Source organism: Equus quagga, chromosome 14, assembly GCF_021613505.1.
Source record: "Equus quagga isolate Etosha38 chromosome 14, UCLA_HA_Equagga_1.0, whole genome shotgun sequence".
NCBI lineage: Eukaryota > Metazoa > Chordata > Mammalia > Perissodactyla > Equidae > Equus > Equus quagga.
The window spans coordinates 28,509,700-28,526,606 of NC_060280.1; the positions used below are offsets into that span (position 1 = coordinate 28,509,700).

The following is a 16,907-nucleotide window of genomic DNA, read 5'->3' on the forward strand; positions in this document are numbered from 1 at the left end:
CTAGGACAAAAAGAAAGCACATTAAGAAGATGGTAGATTTATTTTAAATCCAAATACTCTAGCAATTATATGAAATGTAAACGTACTAATGATCCAATTTTAAAAATAATCAGACTGGATGAACACAAAACCTAACCAGATGACTACTAACACACATCTGAAACCTAAGAATATAACAACATTGAAAGTAAAAAGATAAAAAAATATAAATACTATGAAAACATTAGCCTAAAGAAAGATGGAATACTCATACTAACATCAAAATAAACTTTAGGGCAAAAAGTATTACTAGAAATAAAGTGGAGCCCTTGATGATGATAAAAGGTTCAACTCATCAAGAACACAAAACAACTCCAAATTTGCATACACCCAATTGTGAGTAAATCCATGTTTAGTAGTTTCCTGACATTAGTATATTTGTTTGCATACATAATAATATCAACTGACATTTGATTACTTGTTACATATCAAGCCCTGTTATGGTAAGTACTTTGCAGTCTTAACTAATTTAATTCTTAGAACCAACTCTATGAGCTCCTTGGAGAAGTGGTTGATTTCAGAGCTGGGTCAGGGAAAAGAGAAAATGAGCCTTGAGCATCTTGTGGTGCCAGAAAGTAAGGAAGTGTTTAACAGAGGGTGGAGGCATGTTAAAAGGACACCCAATAGTAAAAGTTACAATAATCTTGAGCAACAGAATGATGATGATATTGGGTTTATTACCCACAGAATTAAGATATTCATGAATCCATAAGTAAATAAATAAGAAAGGACTGCTGTTCCTTATAGAAGAATTCCAATTAATAAATGTAGATGGGCGGTTGGCCCAGTGATGCAGTGGTTAAGTGCGCACATTCCACTTTGATGGCCCAGGGTTCACGGGTTTGGATCCCAGGTGCGGACATGGCACCGCTTGGCAAGCCATGCTGTGGTAGGCGTCCCACATATAAAGTAGAGGAAGATGGCCATGGATGTTAGCTCAGGGCCAGCCTTCCTCAGCAAAACGAAGAGGACTGGCAGCAGATGTTAGCTCAGGGCTAATCTTCCTCAAAATGAATGAATGAATGAATGAATGAATAAATGAATGTAGATGGAATGAGGAAAATATAAAATCACCCAGGCAAGATCCATTTGATGAATGCTAAAATTAGTGGGCAAAAGTTTGAGAAGATACAGGATGTTTGTATAGTCTCAAACTATCTCCCTTAAGATACTTATTATTTACAAAGGGAAAAACAGTAACTTTATGGTAGAGAAACTCTGTAGAGATCACCATAACCAAGTGAATCAAGGTTAACATTACTAGGAATAAGACATTAATATGACATCATATTCTCCTTGTTATGATGCACCGAGAAAGGCACATCACTTCTATGGTTGTCTTGCCAAAAATGTATGATCTCAATCTAATGACAAAACATTAGACAAATCTAAATTGAGGAATGTTTTTACAAAACAACTGACCAGTATTCTTCAAGAGTCAAGGTCATGAAAACAAAGACAGAGGAAATGTCACAGAGAGGAGACTAAGGAGGCGTGAAACTAAATGCAATGTGGGATCCTCGGTTGGATCTTGGAACAGAAAAAGGGAATTGGTAGAGAAACTTTCTGTTCTGTAGTTAATAGCATTCTATCACTGTTAATTTCATAGTTTTGATAATAGTGCTATTATGTAAGATATTTTTAGGGGAAGCTGAGTGAAAGGTATACTGGAATTCTCTGTACTCTTTTTGTAGCTTTTCTGTAGGCTTAAAATTATTTCCAAATGAAAAGTTAAAACAGTCCTATGAGACAGGTACTCCTGTTATTCCCATGAGCAAATTGAGGCACAGAGTGATTAAGTAACTTGTCCCAATCGTATACACACTAAGTGGCCAAGCGAGGATTTCAACTCAGCAGTCTGGTTCTAGAGCTCCAGTACTAAGGCACTAAACTATACTACCTTTCCTTGATAAATTTCATATAGGTGGAATATGTGCAGAATGTACAGGATACTTAGGTGTTTACCAAACCGTAAAAGTGAAAAAACTGTAATCTCTGGAAAGTTGAGCTATATAAACTAAATCTGTTAGATAAGATTAAGTGTTTCTCAGGTATTCTGCAGTAGTGGACTTCTGTAGTTTTTATGATGAAATTCTTAACACATATTACTTGTAGTTAAGAAGAGAGTAAGGTGAGAAACAAATTAGTTTTCAGTAAAGTTCAATGGCTTTGATAAAATTTGCTGTGTTAATGACTGTGTTACTGACTCTGATACTGAGTTATCAGAATCATTTCAAAATGCTTTTTATGCACAAGGGAAAACATAAGTTTACTTAATCATGGAATTAAAATGTGATATTCAAATGAGAATTGTTCAGTCTCATCAAGAAGGCAAAAGTACAACCGAAAAAAGCCTTTAGATTTGTGATGATATCCTACAGGAAAGATAATAGCTTGTTACTTTGCAGTTTTAAGATCTGAACAAGAAGAGAAAGACTTAAGCTGAAAGGTAGTAAATCTAAGTCAGACAGGTAACAAGTAATCAAATGTCAGTTGATATTATTATGTATGCAAACAAATATACTAATGTCAGGAAACCACTAAACATGGATTTACTCACAAAATTAAGGTAGTCTGATTATTAAAAAAAATTTATTAGTTTGACAGGAAATATATATTATCCATTACAGTTGTCAGGAGGTGTATATGGAGTTTTATATTTCATTGCAAAGGAATATCAAGCACTGCATTAGTTTGCTAGGGCTGCTATAACAAATGTACCACAAACTGAATGGCTTAAACAACAGAAATTTATTGTCTCACAATTCTGGGGGCTACAAATCCAAAATCAAGGTGTTGTCAGTTAGTTCCTTCCGAGACCTGTAAGAAGAATCTGTTCCAAGTCTCTTCCCTAGCTTCTGATGTTTTGATGGCAATCCTTGGTGTGTAGAAGCATGACCCTCATCTCTGCCTTCATCTTCACACAGTATTCTCTCTGTGTACATCTGTGTCCAAATTTCCCCTTTTTATAAGGACACCAGTCCTACAGTATAGGGGCCATCCCACCCCAGAATGACCTCAACTTTAATTGTATCTGATTAATTGTATCTGAGGTACTAGATGTTAAACTTCAAGATATGAATTTGGGAAGGACCCAACTCAACCCATAACAAAGTACAAAGGTAAAAATTCTGAAAAATAATAAATTATCACAGTATTTAGAATAATATCAATCAGACAGGTTGAAATAACTATTTCAACTGTTTTACATAAAAGACTGTAATTATTGCAGTATTGGAGAGGAAAGTAACTGCAACTAAAGAATTTTGAAAGTACAAAAGGAATGCTTTATTTAAAACTAAATGTACTCAGTCTCTTTGTGAAGAGGAACTATTTTCAATTTCTGGAAGCTTTATGAGTATTAAATAGATAGGAATATATAAGAGGGTGCTGACAGTCAGTCCCTGGATGGAGCCTACAGAAGACTATCTTTGCAGGCCACACTCTAAGTGGGGGGAGGGTTGGGAAATTCTTCTCATTTTACCTATGAGGAAACGGAGGCACAGAGAGGGTAAAGTGAACTCTTCCAGAGCACATTAATTTATAAGGTGGCAGAGCAAAGACCATCGTTGTTTTCCTAATTCTCGCTCCAGGACTTTCCCCCATATCACATTAACTATGAAAGTTTCATTGGCCAAAGGAAAGAAATGTTCCATATTAAACAACTTGACAAACAAACATAAAAGGTTTACAAATGAGTAGTAACTTCAGTAGTCATCTAGTTTCTTCCAATTTACTTAATGTCAATATGATGATACTTCTGTCACCTTCTTAAAGAAGAAAGACCTATTTATCTAGCTTCCTAATAATCAGATAGATTCAATATTCTTTATGGTCACCTATATGAAGGACTTTATGCTAGACACCAAGGACAGAGATCTAAATGACCTGAGTGGATTTTGTGCGGCCTTAAATACTACAGATCAAAATATCTAGACCAGAGGCGGCTGAAAATCCATCTAAATCTATGAGTCATCATATTCTCTATTTCCCTATTATAATCAACTTAATTCACCTTGATTATGTCAATAATTTAAAGTGCATGTGCATAAATTTCTGAAGGAATATTCTTCAGTTTTAAGAGAAGGGTTAAGGCCAGATAAAGGGTCAATTAGCCACATGAGGATACTGAAATTAAAATGAAATAAAATTTAGAAATCAGTTTTCCAGTTGCACTAGCCATCGCCATATTAAACAGCACAAATGTAGAACAGTTCCATCATCACAGGAAGTTCAACTGGATAGCAATGATCTAGAGATCCTGAAATATTAAGTCAGTCTCAAAAACATGTAATGGAAAGTATCCCCCAAATAAAGGCCTCTGTGGTCAACTATACCCACATAAGAAGGTCCTGATCTTTTAGCAGTCATACCAAAATATCTGTAATGAGAGGATAAATGGGATTTGCTTCAACCCACTTTGGTGTGGGGAGCGGGATAGGGGGATGGATGTATGCTATAGATGAAACAAGTCACGAGTTGACAATTATTGAAGCTGAGTAACACTCTATGGGGGTTCATGATGATAGTCTCTGCATTTTTTTGTATGTTTAAAATTTTCCATAATAGAGGGGTTAAAATAATATTTTAAAAACCCAGAAACATATTTGGTTAAATCACAAATTCACTTTTCAAATATGTCATTTATACCTATTGCCTACTTCTGAATCCCTCTTGACTCTCCAAAACTCTACTGAAATTACTTTTTAAAAATTATCGATTAGCTCTTGATAAATTCAATGGCTTTTTCTGAGTCATCATTTTCCTCAACTTAAGCCACTGACTTTTCAGATTCATCCCAGATACCGGGTATATCAAACCTTTTTCCTCCTAGGTTAGGTTTTTGTTTTGTTTTATTCTTTTTTTCCTTTAAATTATCTTCTTTTATGTGTACGTATTTATTATCGTAAGCAATCTCAATGCCTTTCTGAAACTAAGTAGGGTAAAAAGCATAAATCGTTTACTTATTCAAAAATATTTAGTGAGCTCCTGCTATATGCCAAGCACTGTGTAATGTGCTTAGAATACAGGAACGAACAAGAAATTCATGAACATTATCCTAGTGGAACTTACAGGTCAAATAGAAAACAGAAATTTTAAGATAGACAAATTACAACTCTATTAAAGGCAGCAGGAAGTACCTGGTGCTGAGAGTATAAAGAATAGGAACCTAAACTAATCTGAGGAAGTCAGCACAGGCTTCTTTGAAAAAGTGACTTGAAGTGGAAACCTAAAGGATAAGCTGGAGTTAACCAGGCAAAGGGGAAGAGGGAGTATGTAACAAGCTGGAGATCAGTGAAGAGTTACAACTACTTGAAAAAAGGCCAATATGGCTAAAACAGAGAGATGGTGGGAGATATGTTCAAGATAAGAATGAACAGACAGAGAGGAGCCATATAATGCAGCGTGAGTCAGGTAGACCATTTGGAAAGATTTTAGACTTTATTCTAAGAGTGATTAAAGAACGAAAAAAACCCTACGAAGGTGCAGCTTTATTGAATTTAAAAAAAATTTTTAATGCGATAAACTATACATATAAAATTTGCCATTTTAACCATTTTTCAGTGTACAATTCAGTGGCACTAAGTACATTCACAATGTTTTTGTTTTTAAGGTAAACAAGTTACCCTGATTGACACTTTTATAAAGTTCGCTCTGATATCAACGTGGAGGATGGATTGGAGGGGAGGTCCAAGAACTGAGGTTGGAAAGTACAGAGCAATGTAAAAGACTTAAATCTACCTTATTGCTCCCTGCTAGACTGTAAGCAAGAAGAGGATAGAGATTATATCTGATTCATTAATGACTATATCCCCTGGGATGTAGCTCTAACCCTGGCCCATGGTGGGCATCTGTTAAATAGATAAATGACCTATAAGATTCCATGATTCTTAGAATGGAAGCTTCAAAAAGCAAAGATGTGCCTTAACACAAAGACAGCAGGTAACACCTTAATGATGATTTTTTTAAAAACTTAAAAAAAGATCTGCCTAACAATAACAGGAAAAGATGAGTGCGAAGAATAAGATTAGAGATAGAAGAGTAGAAGTCAGACTATGAAAGACTTTAACTCGGGCAGAAGAGTTTGGACTTCATCTCAAAGAGAAGTCTACATGGGGTGTCTGGGTAAGGTTTTAAGCAATCTCACAATGGCAGGACAGGACAACAGTGATACTTATTATCAGTTAATTTAAAAAATCATACAGTATTTGTCCTTTTGTGACCACCTATTTCACTTAGCAAAAAGTCATCAAGATTCATCCCTGTTGCAGCATGTGTCAGAATTTCCTTCTTTTTTAGGGCTGAATAATATTTCATTCTATGTCTATATTATATTTTGTTTATCCATTCATCTGCCAATGGACACTTGGGTTGCTTCTACCTTTTGGCTACTGTGAATAATGCTACTATAAACATGGGTATAAATGAATTGGTTTTAATTATATAAAATGTTCTTTTAAAAAAAGAAGAGGAAGGGCCAGCCCGATGGCTCAGCAGTTAAGTGCGCATTCTACTTTGGCAGCCTGGGGTTCACCCATTTGGATCCCGGGTGTGGACATGGCACTGCTTGGCAAGCCATGCTGTGGTAGGCGTCCCATATATAAAGTAGATGAAGATGGGCATGGATGTTAGCTCAGGGCCAGTCTTCCTCGGCAAAAACAGGAGGATTGGCAGCAGATGTTAGTTAAGGGCTAATCTTTCTCAAAAAAAAAAAAGAGGAAAAAAAGAACAAAAACTAAAAACCCTAAGCAACTCTGAATGTCTAAATTAAATGCTGGTTCTCAGAAAATCTAAATTATTCACGTTAGAAGCTAGAAAGCAAATGGAAAAGTGGTGATTGACCTAACAGAGTCTATAAAGATCTGTCAATGAGGAAAGCTGAGAAACAGTCTAATTTGTGCCAGAGAACCCCCAAATGGCTCAGGAATTGTTGGCACCAAGTACATCTAGAAATAAGGGTAAAGGTGGTGCTATAAAAGGAAGGAAGGGATGAAAGTCTGTTTAAAAGGTAGACTGGCACCCTTTCACATCCCCTCTTCTATTCCACACAGCCAGGTCCCTCTCTTATCTCATCAGAAGACTACATGATTATGCTATAAGAAAGGAAAACAAAAGGTTTCTAGATGAGACTACAAGGTACAAGTGAAGGCTAGAGTAGAAACAATATTAAAAACAAGGAAATTAAATCCCTTTACTCTTACGTTATCTTCAAACCCTCTCTCCATTCAACTCCAAGAACCTTCTCTCCAACTCCAAGAAAGCTGGCAACCAAGCTTATCCTCTCCAGCAGGACACTGGATAATTCTTCTTTAGGAAATCTGACTGGCAGAAAGACTTAAAAGACCTAACATCAGAGACTTGTTCAAAAAGAACTCAGTCAGATCATCCCACAGAGAAGCCCCATAAACCCACATAAGAGCTTAAAATCAAATATTTAGTGCTCAACTCTTAAACAGAAGATGGTCAAGAATTACTAGTTTTTTGAGGATCACATCAAACAAGAAATAGAGAAACTAAAATAAACAAAGGTGAAAAGCAATTTACAAAAAACTGAACATTGAGAAGAAGAAAGGCATACATCTCATTGATACCCTCAAAATGACGAGAAGATACTGGAATCAAAAAGGTGCTACAGACAAGGAACATTAAGAAAACACAGAAGAGCTCTTTGAAATTAGAATGATAGCAGAAATAAAACTCAAAAGGATGGAAGAAAGTTGAGAAAATCTTTTGAGAATTAAAACAGAAACATAAAGAAATGAAAAAGAGGCAAGATAAAATTAGAGGATCAATCCACAAGGTCTAACAAGAATTCCAGAGAGAAGTGAAAATGGAGAAGAGGATATCACACTAGTTAAGTCAAGAAAATCTCCTGAAACTTAAGAACATCCAGTTTGAAAGGACTTATATATCTAGGACATAAAAGAAAACAGACACATCATTACGAAAGATCAAAAGACCAAGAGTCATAATGGCAACACCAGAATCTACAAGGCAGTACATTAATGACTTCAAACTTCTGAAGGAAGAATATATCCAACCCAGAATTCTAAACCCCACCAAACTTCGACTATAAGTATTGTACAAATACATTTTCAGACACACAAGGTCTCAAAAAACTTCCTCCCATGTTCTCCTTATTAGGAAGCTACCTACTAAGGGATACGTTCAATATAACGAGAGGGTAAACCAATAAAGAAGAAAAAATGTAATCGGGGAAACAAGGGATCCATCCAACACAAGAGAGAAGAAAATCCTCAAAATGATGGTAAAGATAGATTCCAGGATGAAAGCTGTACACCAATCATGGAGAGTAACTAGAATAAATTAGAATAGGTCAGAAAGTTCTGAAAGAGATGTCCCAAGGAGATCAAACTGAGGGAAAACCTGACACATTCTTATATACCAAGAGGTGATTTATATCATTGCTAAGAGGTATGGGAATAAGTCAATGATATGCATATATATTAAACAAAGGAAAAAAGCAAGTCAAATAATGACACAAAGGAAAAAACATAAATAGACAAGAGAGTACAAGTAATCTGTATATTACATGGCTCAGCTGTGAAGATCATTTACCTGATAACAATAATGTGAAGATTAAAATACTGATCTAACCAAAATGTATGATAGCTATATTTAAAGGATGGGGGAAACATCACTGCCAGGTTAGTACTGCCATATCAGAAATGAAAAGAATTTATAGAAAGGTTAAATAAACGGTCCAAGATCACATTGTAAACATTGGGGTCAGGATTAGAATCAAAACCTAATTGTCTCTAGAGCTGTCTTATCACTATATATTACCTCCCCAGGAAGAAAAGCTTAACTATATGGCATAGGAATAGATTTGAGAATTTCAGAATAGGGAAGTTTGATATTAAAAATTACAAAATGAGGGGCTGGCCCTGTGGCCGAGTGGTTAGGTTCGCGCGCTCCACTGCAGGCGGCCCAGTGTTTCGTTGGTTTGAATCCTGGGCACGGACATGGCACTGCTCATCAAACCACGCTGAGGCAGTGTCCCACATGCCACAACTAGAAGGACCCACAACGAAGAATATACAACTATGTACTGGGGGGCTTTGGGGAGAAAAAGGAAAAAAATAAAATCTTAAAAAAAAAAATTACAAAATGTGTTTTCCTGGAGATTTCTAACAGTAAGATAAACTTAAGAACGATCCAGGAGCTGCCCCTGTTGCCAAGTGGTTAGGTTTGAGCACTCTGCCTCGGTGGCCCAGGGTTTCGCTGGTTCAGATCCTGGCGCAGACATGGCACCGCTCATCAGGCCATGTTGAGGTGGCATCCCACATAGCACAATCAGAAAGACCTGCAACTAGAGTATACAACCATCTGCTGGGGAGCTTTGGGGAGAAGAAGAAGGGAAAAAAAAGAAGATAGGCAACAGATGTTAGCTCAGGTGCCAATCTTTAAAAAAAAAAGAATGATCCAGTTTAACTATTAACAGCCAAGAGCCTAAGGAAACCCAAGAACCAAATCAAATGTAGAATCCTAGACGGGATCCCCAAACAGAAAAAAGACATTGGATAAAACTAAAGAAATCTAAATAAAATATGGACTTTAGTTAATATTACTGTATCAATATTGGTTCATGAATTGTGAAAAGTGTACATGTGAGATGTTAATTATAGAGAAAAGTGGGTATAGGGTATATGGGAACTCCCTGTATTCACAATTTTTCTGTAAATCTAAAACTATTTTAAAACAAAAATTTTATTTAAAAACAAAAAAAAAATAGAATGGGAAAGCTCTAAAGATCTCTAGGATATACTGTTAAGTGAAAAAAGCAAGGAGTGGAATAAAGTCTGATACACCTTATGTAAGGGAGAATAAAAAATTATATTCATATTTGCTTATGTGTGCATAAAGAAATCCCTGAATATACACAAGAAAAGAATATATATATAATTACTAACAGAGGAGGAGTTGGGGTGGGGAACGGGGTCACAGAGACAGGGATTGTAGTAAGTTTTCTGAGAGTATACCTTTTTTTTCACCCTGAGGAAGATTTGCCCTGAGCTGTTGCCAATCTTCCTCTTTTTGTATGTGAGCCCCCACCAGAGCATGGCGACTGATGAAAGGTATAGGTCCACTCCCAGGCCGCTGAAGCAGAGCACACTGAATTTAACCATTAGGCCACCAGGTCTGGTGCCAGAGTATACCTTTTAACATAATTTTGATTTGTGAAATGTAATTGTATTATGCATTAAAACTAAAGTTGGGCAGGGGGGAGTGATCCAGTTTAAAGCCCTAAGAGATGAATTAGACTTCTCAAAGTCTGCTCCAACTTCAGAATGCTCTAATTCAAGAATTTCAACTAAATGATGCTTAAACTATTAATCATATTTATAATGTACCTCCCCTGAAACTCCATGCTCCCATCACTTCTTTGTATCTTTTAACTCTACTTTTCAAAGCAGCTGCACTCATCACATTATATTGTATTAGGTATTACATATTTCTTCCCTGATGAAATGTAAATTTCTTAAGAGTAGGCACTAGCAATCCATTTGACAGAGTAGCAGTTTTCAGTAAACATTTGTTAATTTAAAATATTTACTGAGCACTTCCCATGTGACAGGCACTCTTCTAAATGCTTCATATTTATTAACTCATTTAATCTTCACAATAATTCTATATGATAGGTCCTATAATCTTTATTTATATATAAGGAAATTGAACCATAAGGTGGTCAAATAATTTGTTCAAGGTCAGTAGCCAGTGCTACCGTATGAAACCTAGACTCTGCTCTTAATCATTAGCTCTGTTTAGTTTTAAGGCTTCAAGGCAAAATACGGACAACATTCCCCGATTGTCCAAACTTGCAGTATGAAGCTGCAAGTACAAATGGCTTTATATCCTCTAACCCAGCAGTTCTCAAAGTGTGGGCCATCAACCCTCAGGATCCCCAAGACCGTTCAGCTGGGCTGCGGGGGGCAGTGTCCACTACCCTCTTGGGGGTCAAAACCATTTTCATAATATTAAGATGTTGTTTTGCTTTTTCCACTCTCATTCTCCCATGAGTGTGCAGTGGAGTTTCCCAGAGCCTACACAATGTGTGATATTAGAACAGACTCGGGGCCGGCTCCGTGGCGGAGTGGTTAAGTTCACACGCTCCGCTGCTGCGGCCCAGGGTTCTGATCCTGGGCGTGGACATGGCACCACTTGTCAGGCCACGTTGAGGCGGCATCCCACATCCCACAACTAGAAGGACCTGCAACTAAGATATACAACTGTGTAGGGGGGGGGTTTGGGGAGATAAAGCAGAAAAAAAAAAAAAAAAGAACAGACTGAATGCAGAAGCAGCTATGAGAATCCAGATGTCTTCTAAGTCGTCAGACATTAAAGAGATTTGCAAACATGTAAAACAATGTCACTCTCTCTGCCTAAATTTTTGTTTGGAAAATAGATATTTCTCATTAAAACTGATGATATTAACATGTACATGGGTTTAATACTATTATTTTAAATGAATTAAGTATTTTAAAATTTTCTGTTAACTTTCAATTACAGTAAATACTGATGAAAACCACATCAACAGAGCTCTTTAGGAGCCTCAACAATTTGTAAGACCATAACAGGATCTTGAGAAGAAAAAGTTTAAGATCACTGAGCTGGCCAATCTAAAACTGTTCAGTACTCCTGCTCTCTGACAGTAAGACATTCTTTCCCAACCTAGCATGTTATAATTCAAAAGAAGTGACGTGAAAAAGGTGATATAAAGTGAAAAAATAAGCCATAATAGGCCAATATTTGCACCTCCCTGAGATTACATTTCTAATCCATAACATTTGTTTGTAATATTTTTTACTGTAAACCATGAATGACATTCCTAAAAGTGCCTCTGCATTTCAGGACAATAGCCCAAGGTAGTTACAAAAGAGATTCCTCAAAGAAACACCAGATTCAAATTGTGTTTCAACATTCCTTTGTTAAACCATGAATACTACTGAAACGTAAAGAAACCATAAATTTATAGGAAAATTACCAAGACTGATGTCATTAACTCAGTCTGAAGCTTCCTGTACTGAACAACCCATCTTCATTATAGAGCACAGAACCTTAAATTTTTGATATGCTAAATAAAGCAGTCTACCTAACTTCAAATCAGTTCCAGGAACACGTCTTTAATATAATTTGACAGACTTTTAGGTGCTATACCAATAACAAATAATTTAATGATAGCTTTAACAAGACAAGACTAATTTTACTCAACTCAAAAAAAAAGTGCAAAATCCTGGTCAGTCTTATTATTTTTTTAGTGAAATGGTGAGGGCTATAAATTATTGGGTTCCCTGCCCCTACCCCCAGTATCTGGAATATCCCTGCACACAATGTAAGTATGGAATGTTGTTGCTAAACTACTAATTGCATAAGGAAAAAATACAGACTCTACCCTAGCAAAAATTAATATAGGCTAGTAGGTTACTATTAGAGTCAACCATCATTCATTCACCAAAACTTGAGTACATACTACGAGCCTGATACTATGCTGGGCAATGGGGATACAATGAACAAAAGAATAACAGTTTTTAATCTTCATGGCACTTGCATTCTGCTGTGGGAAATAGAAAAAACACACACAAAATAAGAATAATAAATGTGGTAAATACTATTAAGGAGACAAACAGGGCTTTGCCACAGATTAGTCTTTGAAAGCTGAATTGTGGAATTCTAAAACCAAAAAATAAATAATTCATGAAGAGTTACATCAAGATGACATGGAATTCTACAGACCTTTGCTAATGCCTAAGAAAACTACAGACACTGCCCTGAAAACAGAGATCAATTTTTCATTGTCAAAGCTACTGGATGGCATTACTTAGCAATATAGCAGCCTCAAAAGATAATTAACCTTACAGTTCCACAGAGTTAAAAAGCATGTAAATACAATCCTAAAAAAACACTTAAGAGGAGCCTAAGGAGACTTGACAACTAAATGCAATGTGGTATCCTGAACTGAATGCAGAAACAGAAAAAGATAAAAACTAAGGAAATCTGAATAAACTATGGAGTTTTGTTAATACTGGTTCATTAATTGTAACAAATGTAACATACTAATGAAAGATAATAATTGGGGAAACCGGGTAGCGCTATATGGGAACTCCCTACACAATCTTCTCAGTTTTTCTGTAAATCTAAAACTGCTCTAAAAAATAAAGTCTATTAAAAAAAAAAATCTAAGATGGCTTTAGAAATTATGGGGGGAGGAGGGGTTCTTAAAGACTTAAAGTGAGAAATGAGAAGCCATAAAACTCTGCAATGTGAATTAGACCATAAATGCTCAAGAAAAGCAAAGGAAACCTACAGATACTTAAGTTATGATCGCTATTCACACTAAAATTTTCCTAAGACACAGATTAATGGATTTTTTTCATGCAAACTAAATAGCTCTGCATCACAACATAAGGCAGGCAATAACATCCCTAGAGTGCACAATAAGCACTTCAGATCCTATTTATAAATAATGACCAATAGGGTATATTTCATGTATGGCACTGTCCTGAAATTGCCATAAAATATCTGGACCAGGATCAACTTCATAGGTCTTACCAACTCACTTAAAGAAACAAGCTTATACTTACTTCAGGAAAATTCATAAGCAAAGAAGAGACTATATTTTTCCTTGGTAAGGGGGGTGGGGGAAAGATTATATATGGAAGGAGAAAAATAATTTCTCAGATCCAACTGGAAGCAATTTTGCAACTAGTATTAACCAACTTTAATGCCACTCAAATTAATACAAATAGTTCAAGATACTAATAAAAGCTCTCAATTTATATCACTTATCTTCTTTCCAATCAAAATAAATAAGGAATGTTTTCTATAACCTAACCTAAGACACCTAGTAGATAACTCTATGTTTGATGACTTGAGAGGAACTAACCTCTCAGTGTCTAAATTTTAAAGATGGTCATGAAAAGTATGAGAAAAACAGAGGAGGATGCTAATCTCTAAATTGTCGAGTGTCCTCTGCACAATATAGCATAAAATCGGAATTACCACAAGAAGTAATTTTAGAGACAGTCATCACAAAATTAGGATCTTGCATCTAATACAAAGTACAGCGACAGCAGAAGCCTGACCAGATAAGTGAGATAACAATTTCACTCATTAGAGACTATGGAATATTAAGCATAAAAGAGTCATTTAGCCGAAATGGTATTACACATTTAAATCTAATTTAGATAACTGGATGACAAATTTATTCCTACTCTACTCCATTACTCCCTAATCCCCAAGGAAATCCTACAAAACAAAGATGTTCGTTATTCTCAAGCCTTCTCTCACATGAATCCTAAATATCTAACTGGAAAATAAGAAGAAATGGAATAATTAACATTTCCCCAGTAATTCCTGTTTGCACCACCATGAGGAGAACCAGACACTGATTCATGTTGAAACGAGAAAAGGAGAGGTGAGATATGAAAAATTCTAAGTAAAATGATCATGACATAGCATCTGGCAGAGATCGGAAAAGCATCAACTCTGCCCAAAGAATTCTCAGGAATGAAAGTCAAGAGAAGAAAAGGAGATTTTCCAACAAGCACAGCCTAATCCAAGGGGCAAAAATCGCCACTGCCGCCGCCACCCTCTCACCCCGCACCCACTCCACCCTCAAGTCGCCTCCAATTCATATATATATTCTCCGTAACAAACTAATTCCCCACCCAAGTGAAAATCTCCCCAGAATTTTCTAGGACCCCCCCCCCCCCCACCTGCCATAAGATCCGCCCTTCCCAGGGCCAAGCCTCTGGGGAAAACACCACCCCGATCCCACCCTCCTTGCCCAAGGTTGAAGAGGGCCCGTTCTCCAAACTGGGGCTTCCCGGGGTGGGCCTCCTAGAGCTGAGGAACCGGGCGAAGGGCGAGGGAGAAGGGTGGGGCTCAGGGAAGGGGGCTGGGATGGTGAGACGGCGGAGACGGGAGGAAGAAAGGGATGGACAGGAGGCTGGGGCTGGGCGGGGTGACGACTGGGGAGGGCAGAGCGACCGGAGAGAGCCGGGCCGCGGGGAAAGGAGGGGGCGAAGTCGGGGACGGAGGGCTCAAAATGCGACCGACGGGTCAAGGCGAAGCGGAGCCGGCGACTCCGAGGGGCGGGCGAACGCAGGGAAGAGCTGGGGGCGGCCCGCCCCGCGAACGCGAGGCCGGCGCGGAGCCTCGGCGGCCGGCAGGGCCGCACTGGGGGCGGTGCGGGGAAGCCGGCCGGCTGCCAGGAGTGGGGGAGCCGCGCACTCACCGCTCTGCTCCCCCAGGAACACCAGCTTGAATTTCCTCAGCGGATTCCCGAAGTCTCCGCCCGCGGACATGGTGGAGCCGGAGGAGGTGCCGCCGCCTCAGCCCAGAGACCTCCCGGACCGACGCGGCTCCGACCGGGTGACGAAAAAGGCGAGAGGAAGGGCTGGCGCCGAGCTCTCTCGGCCCCTGCAGGGCCCGGCGGCGGAGCAAGGAGGGAGGGCAGGACTCCTCTCCACAGACCGGCAGCCGTCGCCGTCGCCGCCGCCTCCTCGCGAATCGCCTAGCACCGAGCGAGGCCCGCGGATGGGAAGAGAAGGACGGTGGTGTCGGAAGCAGCCAGGGGTGTGCTTGGGGTCCCCAAGGCTAGCACCGTTCCCTTCTCAGCACCCGGCAGGGAGACTGGGCTGAGAAAGGCGGAGCGTGGCGGAGCCGGAGCCGCAGACGCGTCTGGGACCTCTCACGCGCAGCGCCTCAGCTCCCACAGCTGCCGCCGCCGCAGCCCAACCTGCTGAGTGCGCGAGCCTCTGGCGCGGCGCGGGGCGAGCCCGGGCGCGAGCCTGCCGCCCCGCCGGCCGCCGGCGTGCGAGCGTGCGTGCGTGCGTGCGCGTGCGCGCCCCAGCCAGCGCCTCTCCAGTTTAGCCTGCTCTCCCGTAATCGAGGGCAGGTCAGCTTTCCACTCGCGTCGGGAGAAGTACGGAAGAGGTGGGGCGGAGCCCGCGGGAAGTGAGGGGTGGAATAGGAGTGCTTACGTCACTGACGTGATAAGCCAATCGGAAGAGGCCAAGGGCGGGGAGGGATGGGAGTGAGGTGGCGGCGCGAGAGCGCGCTCGGCTCTAGCGTGGTGCAAAGTGTCGCACGGCGGCTGCCATGCAAAGTGTGGCGGCTGCCATGCAAAGTGAGGCGCGTCGCAGTGTGAGGGGAGGGGAAGGAAGGTCGGACGGAGGCGGGGCCGGGATGGAGACGGAATTGACCCCAGCAATGTGCGGGTGTGAACGGAGAACCCAAAGGTGTGTTACTAGGTTCCTCTTTCCTGAGCCCTCAACCCAGACTCACATTCCTCGGATCTGCCCTTCACCGGTTCACCTGCCCACCTTCTCCATCTTCCTTCTTATCATAATTACTCACACGATATCTTGCTCGGTACATTCTCCACTCTTGCTCCCAGGAGTTTCATAACTACCAGAGCAGGGCCTCCACATTTTTGCAGATGAGGAAACTGATGTTCAGAGGAAGGAAATGACTTACAAAATCCACAAAGCCATGAAGTGGAACCCAGGTTTTGTCTTTCTCCCCCACTGAACCTCTGCAACCTCCTATTGATGAACCCATCCACTTCCCTGCCCTGACTTGGCTCCATCTTCTGTGACCAGCCTTTGTTCCTCAGCTATTGACAACTCTATGTGACGCCCACCTTCTACTGTGCTAGAAAAGGATTTAGACATCATGTAAACCAAACCCCTCATTTCACAGATGGTGAAACTGAGGCCCATGTAGGAAAACAGCTTTGCAAAAAAAGTCACACAACAAATTAGAAGTAGAGCCTGAACTTCAGCCCAAATGTGGGGATAGGGATATTTTAAAGATCACCAGTGCCTCATAAAGTAGGGCTT

General features: G+C 39.6%; 1 protein-coding gene across 2 annotated transcripts in view; it reads right to left on the reverse strand.

The window, feature by feature from the left end:
• RAB6A (RAB6A, member RAS oncogene family) overlaps nucleotides 1-15,954 on the reverse strand; it is a 71,076-nt gene extending 55,122 nt beyond the window's left edge. Inside the window, exon 1 of one of the 2 annotated variants that reach the window (XM_046685928.1) lies at nucleotides 15,299-15,954. In XM_046685928.1, coding sequence (XP_046541884.1) covers nucleotides 15,299-15,368 — 70 coding nt within the window. In that variant the 5' untranslated portion in view covers nucleotides 15,369-15,954. The remainder of the gene's footprint in view (nucleotides 1-15,298) is intronic. The other variant, XM_046685927.1, reaches the window with a different exon arrangement.
• Nucleotides 15,955-16,907: the final 953 nt, after the last annotated feature.